The sequence below is a fragment of the Acipenser ruthenus genome, chromosome 45 (assembly GCF_902713425.1).
Source record: "Acipenser ruthenus chromosome 45, fAciRut3.2 maternal haplotype, whole genome shotgun sequence".
NCBI classification, from domain to species: Eukaryota; Metazoa; Chordata; class Actinopteri; order Acipenseriformes; family Acipenseridae; genus Acipenser; species Acipenser ruthenus.
The window spans coordinates 7844508-7855798 of record NC_081233.1 but is presented as its reverse complement, the minus strand read 5'-3'; the positions used below and the strand labels follow the sequence as shown (position 1 = coordinate 7855798).

General features: G+C 47.5%; 2 protein-coding genes across 4 annotated transcripts in view; one reads left to right on the top strand and one right to left on the bottom strand.

Moving 5' to 3' along the window:
* The first annotated feature begins 354 nt into the window (after positions 1–354).
* On the top strand, positions 355–6734 carry LOC117401047 (glycerol-3-phosphate dehydrogenase [NAD(+)], cytoplasmic). The gene is made up of 8 exons (XM_059013282.1): positions 355–518; positions 2918–3095; positions 4042–4182; positions 4557–4695; positions 4881–4993; positions 5684–5920; positions 6089–6195; positions 6596–6734. Exons 1-8 carry the CDS (start codon positions 475–477, stop codon positions 6690–6692), a joined length of 1056 nt encoding a protein of 351 aa, XP_058869265.1. The 5' UTR covers positions 355–474; the 3' UTR covers positions 6693–6734.
* Positions 6735–9140: 2406 nt separating this feature from the next.
* LOC117966970 (tensin-2-like) overlaps positions 9141–11291 on the bottom strand; it is a 41141-nt gene continuing 38990 nt past the window's right edge. For all 3 annotated transcript variants that reach the window (XM_059013276.1, XM_059013278.1, XM_059013277.1), the window contains exon 28: positions 9141–11217. In XM_059013276.1, the coding sequence (XP_058869259.1) occupies positions 11076–11217 (142 nt within the window). In that variant the 3' untranslated portion in view covers positions 9141–11075. The remainder of the gene's footprint in view (positions 11218–11291) is intronic.

Genomic DNA, 11291 nt, shown 5'->3' with positions numbered 1-11291 from the left:
TGCTGGAGGTGTCTGCTTGTGTTTGTGATCTACAGTGGGTGACAGATTGATCAGGTGTTCTGTGCCCTGGTTTGTGATAAGTGCTAGTAGTTTCTCCACATCTATTTAAGATGAAAATATTACAGCATGCATCAGGTTTTGCTTTTCAAAAGGTAATAATGACAAAGTGAGCAAAACATTGGGCCGCAGCTTGGACAAGGTTATTTCTAGTTCTGATACAAAGCTTGGTTTGCACGCAGCAGTCATCTGGCCTGTGTGGTGGAAGACACACCCATTATGACATCTTGTGCAGCTAAACCAATCAGCGAACGGGGGCGTATCCTGCGGGCACTGTGACACCACGTGGTGATTAAATACCCGAGTGTCTGCGTTGGAGAGTCGGGCATAGTGATTGGTGCGTATTAACTTGTAGGCTCGTATTATTAGCAAGGGACAGGACTATACCATCACCAGACATCGCAGATCACAAGCAGAATGGCGGCTCCAAAGAAAGTGTGCATTGTGGGGTCCGGCAACTGGTAAGCAGGGTTATAATCTACCCACCCCACCCCGTTACTGTAAACATACTGCTCGGAAAATCAACAAGTTCTTTAGCTTGCATGCAGTTGCGCTTCTAATTATACATTCACGGTCAGTGTAAAACCAATTCGTTTCTAATATATGTATTTTTTTTTTTTAAAAAAATAATAAATTTTGCAAATATGCGACAATTTTGATGATGCTAGTGCAGTTAAAAAGAAAATAAAAACGTGTTGGATCTCTATACATTATTTTATAGAAGCGTTATTATCCGGGCGTGGGTCTTAGCAAACAGTTCAAAGCTACAGGTCTGTCTGTGTGCAAACAGGAATGCATGAATTATTAGCCCTTTTTATTGACCACTGACCTTGCGTAGAGGAGTCGTAGTGTTTACAGCAAATACGAGCGCTGCAGGACAGTTTCATTGAGAAAGGGCTTGTTAAAACCAGGCAAGCGCGCTTAGCATTTTATTCTGTAGAAGATCCGAACGTGTATGTTTTGGGTTGCATTCTGTTTGGCATAGTTTTTGTTACCGAGGTTCGGTCGGGTGTAATATTAGTAATATTTTTGTGGTTAATTATAAATAATACAAACAGTGTCTGTAACACCGACATTGTACAAAGTGATTATTTGTATTAACCACTTATACTATAAAAATAACTTACTATAACTTTATAATGAGCCCGTTCAACACAACATATCAAAGCATAGTTAAGTATTGTAGCTGTGTAATTCTGTAGTTGCAGCGGTAACATGTGATGCATGCATGTGTCTGTGGAGTCAGTGTTTTCAGAGAGAACGATTTTCAATTCCTGTTTAATTCCTACTTCACGCTACACTCCGCGCCAGGTTACTGCACACTCCCAAAAGGCGGGCACAGTTCTTTTAAATGGGTTTGTTTGTGGATTACAAACTGGAACTCTCTGGCTGTTGTGGAAGTAAACAATATGTGGTGCGCCTTGTGACGCTGAGACCCTTCCTACACAGCTCGATTCTATGCAGTATTTCTTGTTAGATTTCGAAATGTCACATTTGTTAAGTATATGGAAAACTACAAAGTTGACAACTGTAATAAATCTGTAATTATATATATATAATTATATAATCAGCAGGCTTCTGAGTCCAGCGATTCAATTCACCCTCATTTTCCAGTATTGCATTACCCAGGTTGAAAGTACTTGAATATATTTATAAGGCTTTTAAAAGCATGAAAAAAAACAAAACACCACAATCTTACGATCGGGTCCAATTCACAAAGCTTGAACTAAATCATGTTTTTTTTAATTTTTTCAAAGCCACTTTTAGTGATTCAGATATCGCTCTTCTCGACTGCTGCAGGAACAGTTTCATGAATATCTATCAAACTGTACCTCAATCATCACAGGGATGGAAATAAGGCTCCTCCTATTGCATAGCAGTGTGTTCCACTCCTGGTTTCACTAAGAATTTAAAGGAGACACACCCGAGCTTGTTGCTTATACACGGTGGCTGATCAAGCTGGTAGTAAAACCTGGAATGGGTGAAAGCGCTATGCAACAGGAGTCTTGCTGTATTTCCACAGTATTTAGTTTGTTATTCATGAGCTCTGTCAAAACGGTTGTACAGCTGTGGGCTAAGAGCATCGAAGGACAGGTGTGTGATAAGTGAAGCATACAGTTATGAGGGGTTATTCCCGTGGAGGGGACTGTAAATGGGACGGGACGATGCTGGCATTCAGAGCAGGCATCTCGCTTTGCAAAAGGGTAAATGCCAAGAGCGAAACCGAATAGCCAGGCTGTGTGAGTCTGAGGGAGACAGCTAACACAGGGGTGGTGTGGATGAAGGGCAAAGGTAATTATTACTGTACCACCAGCCAAGCTTTGAGAGAGGGAGGGAGACTAAAATTAGAAGCAGCGTGGAAATGCCAGCTGGGTCCAGCTACCTCGCATCGCAGGCAGACTAACGAGGGCCCGGGCCAGGATTTCTGTCTGGTCTCAAGCCAGTCAGCGATGCTCCTCCTCCTGTTTCTTTTGAAATGGCTGGGCCAGGGGAGAGAGCGGGTTCAGTCAGTGTCCTGCTTCTGGATTTCTCATATTCCTGTGCTTGCTGTAGATTGCACAGTGGTTTTAATGCAGGCCTTTAGAATTATAATCTTTCTTTGTGAGTGATGCAAAAATGTCCTACGAGTGAGGGAAGACATAAGCGCTTAGGGATGATAGCATAGTCTTTACTCACAAATCATTATTTTTTAGTTCCCCTCAAAGAGCCTTTGTGTTTTCTGTTTATATCATGTGCAATTAATCTTTTTTGATTAAGTAATTTTTCATATGGATTCAATCATTGCCATTAAGTGGAGGGGCTCTGAATTCAAAGAACCCTGCAATACAATACAATACGGGTGTCGTGTGTTTCCCAACAGGGGCTCAGCGATCGCAAAGATTGTAGGCGTCAATGCAGCGGCGCTGGACAAATTCGACAAGACGGTCAGGATGTGGGTCTTCGAGGAGATGGTCAACGGCCGGAAACTGACCGAGATCATCAACACTGACCACGAGAACGTCAAGTACCTGCCCGGGCACAAACTGCCCCCCAATGTGGTAAGTAGGGACCCCCACAAACTGAACGCGTCACCATGCAAAGCACTGGTGTCTGCTGCTTCGTTCGTATGCACTCTGGTCTAATCGGATCATTCTAGCTCCCTGTTCGAGGAATCCATTCCCAAATCCTCTTGTCTGTATCCTGCGTGGAAGCCAGTTTGGAGCTGGGATCGGGTTGGGAGGGGTTTAATGAGACTGAAGAGCACACAGGTTCAGAAACAAACAGTCAGGGGAGCGCAGCTTCATGTCCTGGCTGTGCGAAGGCACTGGTCTGGGGATTCTGGAGGGAGCATTGGCTCTGGTGCTCCTGCAGGGTAGGGAAGCAAAAACGGCATTATTTCCTAAGATCTGCTCAATGTAGCTGCTTTCCCTGTTAGTTAATGACTGACGGAGCGGAGAGAGGAATGTGACCTTCGCACCCACAGCCTGTGATGGGGCCCGTACAGGGCAACGGTCAGTTGGGTGAACGGGGTCAGCACATGGTGTGCCGACTGTGATGAAACCTGTTTCGGACATTTTGTTTACAAGAAGTCACTCAGCACCCAGTGAGTGGATGTTGTCCAGGTTGAGTTTCCCAGCCACCTCCTTTTGCCCGGGTTTCAGAAGGGTATATCTTGAGAACCCCAGGTCTGGTTTTGTGAAGCTGTGTGTCGTATTGAGAATGCTGTTCTGTGCGTTCTGTGGGTGCGAGTCATGGGGATCGTAATGCAAGACTATGTCTTTGTCCAGGTGTTGTTTTTATGATTGAGCATTTATATCTAGTGTCTTTAAAAAAAATAAAATACTTGTTGCTTATTCCCGCATTTGGGATGTGTGTAATAACTGGTTGTAAAATGATTTAAATAAATAGTGTGTGTGTGGGGTGTGATTCACCGTCTCTCCTGTAGAGAGCAGTGTTGTGCTCGTGTAGCTTCATTCCTGTGCGGTTTCGCCCTCCCTCCACTAGGTGGCAGTGCCCGACGTTGTAGACGCAGCAAAGGACGCCGATATCCTGGTGTTCGTGATCCCGCACCAGTTCATCGGGAGGCTGTGTGACACCCTGAAGGACAGTGTTAAGAAGGACGCCATCGGAATCTCGCTCATCAAGGTGGGAGAATCCGGGATTGATTTGTACAGCCTACTGCGATCGGGATCTCGGGGCTTGATTAGAAATCCTCATTGAGAAAGCATGCAAACAAAGCACACATACATTTCAGGACTCCCCGTTGCATAGCAGTCTTGATCCACTCCAGGTTTTACTGTGCGAGAGCTGCTCCTCATTAGACTGCTTCACAGTTGATAATAATACTTGGAGATGGACCACAGTGGGGGTCAGTCAGGTAGGGTGTGACTAAGCTGACGGCAAAACCAGGAATGGTTGAAACAGTTCTGCAATGGGCGTCTTATACTTAAAAGTGAAATAACTGAAAGAAATGTAATGGTGTCTCACTCACTCTCCTGTCCACTGTCTCACTCTCGCAGGGTGTGGACGAGGGTCCAGAGGGTCTCAAGTTGATCTCTGCTATTATTCGTGAGAAGCTGGGCATCGCTGTGAGCGTGCTGATGGGGGCGAACATCGCCAACGAGGTGGCGGAGGAGAAGTTCTGCGAGACCACCATCGGTGAGGAGGGGCAGGGGGCGGGTGGGTCAGGGTTTATAACTGGACAGCAAGTGCCCTAACCCCAAGCAACACAACCCCCCAGGTGTGGGGGCTGACTGCTTGGTTCGAATGGTTTAGTGAGTGGAAGGGCTAACCCTTTCTCTCCCCCGCCTCCTCCTCCTCCTCCTCCTCCTCCTCTCTCCCAGGCTGCAAGGTGAAGGAGCATGGAGCGCTGCTGAAGGAGCTCATGCAGACTCCCAACTTCCGCATCACTGTGGTGCAGGAGGCTGACGTGGTGGAGATCTGCGGGGCGCTCAAGGTGGGTCAACACCTCCCCTCTCCTCTCTGTTCACAATGTGATTGCATGATCGTGGTATATCTCTCTCTAAGTTCGGTTCTCTCCTCTCCACCTCCCCCAGTTTCTCTCTCTCTAACCCCTTGCCCTATCCCCCACCTCTCTGTTCAGAATGTGATTGCAGTGTCTCTCTCCCTCTCCCCACGTCTGTTCAGAATGTGATTGCAGTGTCTCTCTCTCTCCCTCTGTTCAGAATGTGATGGTGTCTCCCTCTCTCTCTCCCTCTCTCTAACCCTTTGCCCTCTTCCCCACCTCTCTGTTCAGAATGTGATTGCAGTGTCTCTCTCTCCCTCTCCCCACGTCTGTTCAGAATGTGATTGTAGTGTCTCTCCCTCTCTCTCCCTTTGCCCTCTCCCCCTCCTCTCTGTTCAGAATGTGATTGCAGTGTCTCTCTCCCTCTCTCTCTCTCTCTCTAACCCTTTGCCCTCTCCCCCTCCTCTCTGTTCAGAATGTGATTGCAGTGTCTCTCTCTCTCTAACCCTTTGCCCTCTCCCCACGTCTGTTCAGAATGTGATTGCAGTGTCTCTCCCTCTCCCCCTCCTCTCTGTTCAGAATGTGATTGCAGTGTCTCTCGCTCTCCCTCTCCCCCTCCTCTCTGTTCAGAATGTGATTGCAGTGTCTCTCGCTCTCCCTCTCCCCCTCCTGTCTGTTCAGAACGTGGTGGCGGTGGGCGCCGGGTTCTGTGACGGTCTGGGTTTCGGTGACAACACTAAGGCTGCTGTGATCCGGCTGGGTCTGATGGAGATGATCTCGTTCGCCCGGCTGTTCTGCACCGAGGGGCCCGTCTCCTCCGCCACCTTCCTGGAGAGCTGCGGGGTGGCCGACCTCATTACCACCTGCTACGGGGGACGCAACCGCAAAGTGGCCGAAGCGTTCTCCAAAACGGGCAAGGTAAGCAGAGGAGGGGGACCGGGCGAACCAGAAGAGTACTGTCAGCCATTCGTCTGATTGAAGTTACAGTGACACAGTAGCAGAAATTCAAGGTTAGATTCGTCTAGTGTGAGTTCGTTTTTAACGAGAGTTGACTGTACAAGCTGGATCAATGCTTTCCTCCCCCAGTCTATTGAAGAGCTGGAGAAGGAGATGCTGAACGGACAGAAGCTACAGGGACCGCAGACTTCAGCCGAGGTGCACCGGATCCTCGCACACAAGAACCTCGTGGACAAGTGAGTGTGAGCCGGAGTGTGAGTGTGAGTGGGCACTCTGCACCACTACTCCAGCACTGCATTACAAGCAATGTCAACACAGTGGATTTGAAGCCAGCCAGTGGTCTGATACAGTATCACACAATACACGATTGCAGTAGTTTGTATTTGCCATTGTGCTACCACTGCTGGTATAGCAAAATCTGAAACATCTACCGTTTTTTCCCCAGTGCCTCCCTCCTAACTCTGTCCCATTCCCCCCTCTCCCTCTCCCTCTCCCTCTCCCTCTCCCTCTCCCTCTCCCTCTCCCTCTCCCTCTCCCTCTCCCTCTCCCTCTCCCTCTCCCTCTCCCTCTCCCTCTCCCTCTCCCTCTCCCTCTCCCTCTCCCTCTCCCTCTCCCTCTCCCTCTCCCTCTCCCCAGGTTCCCCCTCTTCAACGCAGTCTACCAGATCTGTTACGAGGGACGCCCAGTCAAAGAGTTTATCCAGTGCCTGCAGAACCATCCTGAACACGTGTAGCCCTGGACCGGACCGGAACCAGAAATCCAGGGGGGAGGGGGGAGGGGGGAGGGGGTGGGGCAGACACCTGCCTTAAACGTTCTCACTTTGTCAATTGAAAGAAACTGATCTAGCATTTATTTTTTTTAAATTTTATTTTAAATCGGTCAATCTGGCTACAGGCATACAGCACACTGCAGTGCGTTGCCTGGGTACTGACACTATTTGACAAGCCCAAGGTAATAAAGATATAGAGGGTGGTGACTGGTTACAGAATCACAGGGTTTGATTGGTTGAGCTGGACCCCCTATTCTGATGTCACTTCAGCAGTGGAGCCCATGACCTAGTACAATGTGGACCTTTTTTGCTTATAATGCCCTGAAAGTATTTTGGTATAATTTTAGCGTCGCCTCCTCCCTTGCGATGCTACAGCCCCTGCTGTTCCACTATTGCCTTACCACATTACCGCTGAAGATCATTTGCATCATTAACTCCGCCCAAAGAATCTTCTGCTGCACGCGAGCCAGGGCTGTGACATCATAACGAGGGTCTAATCAACCAATCAAAACCGAGAAAAGCTAAGAGCTGTCGTCCTGCTTGCCAGCCAGGCCGCACAGACTGTGCTTGGTGCCTTTTATTTCTCTGTGAAAGGGGGTAGAGGGTTTAATTCAGATTCCAGAGTGCCTTAATAGAACTCCCCAAGCTCGGGGCTAAAAAGGGGGCGTGTTCAGGACCTTGCGTCTATTTCTATGGCAACCGCACGACACGTGAAACGTGTGCGTTGTGTATGCACACCACAGGCCAGGGCATCCCAACCCTGGTCCTGGGGACCCCCTGCTGGTTTTCATTCCAACTGAGCTCTCAATTACCCTTAAAAGGGCAAATGATCAGTTCAATGAAGGGTCTAGTTGGAATGAGAACCAGCAGACACAGGGGGTCCCCAGGGCTGGGGTTGGGAAGCACTGTCCTAGGCTCTAGGAGTCAGTTGCATAAAATAAATCAATACCCTAGATAAGGGAAACATGATCCTTATGTGTTAAATGATCTAATGTTTATGCAACCAGCCCCAGGGCTTGAGGGAGCAGTAACGTGCACCTTGTCTTTATTGGTCAGCCCAAGCACCTGGTCCCCGCCCCTTGCTCGTTATTGGCTGTCCCTGTCTGTGCGTCTCAGTTTCGTTCAGTCCATTTCAAGAAAGCAACGTCCCAGATGTGCACACAGTGTCTGGGTTAAATTGTTCACAGTATGTACACACACACAGACAGCAAGCCGGCTCACGAGGGCGAACCGAGACACGATGACTGTTAAACCACGGAAAAGAAAATACCTTAATGCAAACTTTCAGATTTGAAATAAAACTATTTTCATGTAAACACCGGTGTTTTGTTTTTATTACCTGTGTGTGTGTGTGTGTGTGTGTGTGTGTGTGTGTTTGTGTGTTTGTTGACCGCGTGTGGACACCACTGTGGTCAGCGATCTAACCCAGGCCATCTGATTCTGCACCGGTCATTCACAAGCACTCTTAAAATGACAGCTAACAGCTCTTAAACTGTGCAAGCGACAGTATCATGCGTCTGTTCCTGTTTGGAGCATATACTGCAAGCTTGCTCATTGATTTGAATGGTGACGGTATTCAAATCCTGTCCTGTTTAAATCAATTGAAGAGACCTAGTCTGTGAGTGTGGTTTGGAAACTCAATACCCCAACCTGACCTAAATTCAATGCTGTCTAGTCTCCCTTCTCTGGGAGGGGAGCGGCGACAGGATTTGGTGCTCTATTAATATGGTAGACTGTAGAGTTTGCACAAACTGTTTTAAAAATTCTAGAAAAAAAAAAAAAAAAACGACCGAAGTAGATATTCATACACCTCTCGAGTTCCAAAAGGTATAACCTTTCTATTTGTCAAAAAAATTCTAATCTTACAATCAGCAAGAAACTAGGGTCCCCCCCTCCCCCCTCCTCCCTCCTCCCTCCTCCCCCTCCCCCCTCCTCCCCCCTCCCCCCTCTCCCCCCTCCCTCCCCCCTCCCCCCTCTCCCCCCTCCCTCCCTCCCCTCCTCCCCCCTCTCCCCCCTCCCTCCCTCCCCTCCTCCCCCCCCCCCCCCCTCCCCTCCCCACTCATGCCCTCTGTCTCAGGGCTGGACCTGGCGGGAATGTCCTCTGTCTCAGGGCTGGAGCTGGCGGGACTGTCCTCTGTCTCAGGGCTGGAGCTGGCGGGACTGTCCTCTGTCTCAGGGCTGGACCTGGCGGGACTGTCCTCTGTCTCAGGGCTGGAGCTGGTGGTCTGTCTGCAGTCTGCTCTCCCTGGATTTCAGTGTATCCGCTGGTAACTCACTGCAGTCAATGCATTATTCTGTATTTTAGATTTACTTTAAAGAATATTATTTTCTATTTTGGTTGTAAAATGATCTCAGGAAAACCCTAATTATTCTGGATGACTTGGCAAGCTCTTAAACAGAAAGGGGACGGAAAAGTTTTAAGTAGTTTTTTATTAGAAGAAATACAGTAAAAAGGGTTTAAGAAAAACTAACAAAAAAAAAACAAACCCCCCAAGCACGCAATCGCTAACACGTTTACATTCTACACTTTCACTGAAAGGCTTCTTCGGTTGTTTTGCATGTAATACGATTTAAAAAATAGCAAATATAGTAATAACAATAAATTCAATTTTTCTTCTTATAATGTTTCCTTCCATTTGATACTTTCCAAGGCAGCTGCTCATATTAAAATATATTACTACATACAAAGGCTGATATAAAAACAAGTACAACAGAATATATTAAAGTTTAGACTATATATAATTTTTGGATATTTGGATTCTGAGCAAAAATACATGGATTAAGCTTTACAAAATAGGACTGCATATTACAACAGAATATATATATAGTCTAATTTATTTCAGGAGTGAACTATCTTGAAGCAAAGAGGAAAGAATTCCTAAATCGTTTGTAATCTATGATTTTGCCAATGCTGATTTACGGGTCATCCTATAGTTCTGTGATGGCCTTGAGCAGGATTCATTTAGTTTCATGGAACGAGGGGTCTTCAGAAAGGGAGGACCATGACCATGCATGTTTCCTGGATATCGAGTCTCAGTTCTGGGGGTTCCAGCTCCAAACCCTCCCCGTTCAGCCCTGGAGACCTCTACAACCCCCTCCACCACCCAACCCTGTCCCTGACCCAAAACGTCTCCGCTCCTTACCCTTGCAATGACCCTGTTCCCTAATCCTTTTCCCTATAGCTCAGTGGCTGTCCACACACTAACTCTAATCCCGTTCCAGGCACGTACACACACAGTCACACGCTATCCTACATAACCTGTGCTTGCATCGACTCCTCTTGTGTAAGATTATCTACCCCAAACTCCACCACAGGAGAAGTTAGGGCTAAACCGAAACTTGTATAACTCCACAAAAGATGGACTTGAAACTGCTGGTCTTGTCAGATACACACACAGCTAAAGACAGGCTAGGAATGCAGGGAGCATTGGGGAGAGGGGCTTTGTTTAGTTAGGGTTAGGGTATTGCTGAGCATGACTCCAGAGTTTTGTGCTTTGTAAGAGATCTCTGGCCACCTTGGTTGGTTTTTTTTAAGCGTCTGTTTGAAGTCGTGGACCTCTTACAGAACCGTGAGTGAATACTCATGCCTTTGTGCACTGGGTAGGAGGTGAACACGCCAGTTTACTGTCCGTCAAAAGAAAGTGACATTGTGCAAAAAAAAAAAAAGCTAAAAAGTCATTCTAAAAATAATAATAATTAGAATACCAACAGAAATGTTTACATATACTGTAGACTAACACTTTGCCTTCTATTGCATTAGAAATACAAAAACCAGAGTAAGTTACAAGACACAAGACTTGTAGTCGAAAGGTTTGTCATTAAAACGGATTGCGTTTCTTTTTGCATTTCGCTGCATTGGGTGTTTTTATTATTGGTAATCGATGACCTCTTGAACTGCAGTGCCTAGCGGTCATGCTCAGTAACAGCACTTGAGTGACAGTGCTCACTTAATGAATGCACCCTTAAGTGAGCATGAACACTCAATTGTTAAATGTTGAACGGGACTCTGAACAGCACGTTTTGACAGGTACGGTATCTGTAAAGAGGGACCCGGCTCTAAAGCATTCTCTGATATTCTGGATCAAGCTGAATTCAAAACCGACCTGGCTACCTCCCTCTCCCTCTCCCTCTATAGTACAGTAGGTGTGAATCTGGGGTATAAATATGGTGGTGCAGGAGAAAACATGTGGAAGGAGAGACACAGCTTCCTCAAAGCCCTGCCCTCTCTCACACCCCCCAGGCTCCCCCTCTCTCTCTCTCTGAGCCCCAGGCTCTCCCCCTCTCTCTCTCTGAGCCCCAGGCTCTCCCTCTCTCTCTGGTCCCAGGCTCCTGCCTCCCCTGGCCTGTCTACCTGCGGTGAGGCCCCAGCATGACTTTGTTAATGAAGTTGACGATGGCGGAGGCTGGCTGCTCGGGGTCGAGCTCAGCGAACAGGTGGCACACATTCTCCGAGGCACTGCCTTGTTTCTTAGCAATGAAGCCGAACACCCTGAGAGAGAGAGAGAGAGAGAGAGAGAGAGAGAATATTAACACCTTCTATAACAGGGAGCACCGAGGCACATA

Bases quoted from the DNA above. Each gene is read 5' to 3' on its own strand.
- LOC117401047 (XM_059013282.1), top strand. From the start codon at position 475: ATGGCGGCTCCAAAGAAAGTGTGCATTGTGGGGTCCGGCAACTG. The intron at 4,696-4,880 runs GTGAGGAGGGGC...CCTCTCTCCCAG, and splicing joins GTTCTGCGAGACCACCATCG to GCTGCAAGGTGAAGGAGCAT. The intron at 6,196-6,595 runs GTGAGTGTGAGC...CCCTCTCCCCAG, and splicing joins CACAAGAACCTCGTGGACAA to GTTCCCCCTCTTCAACGCAG.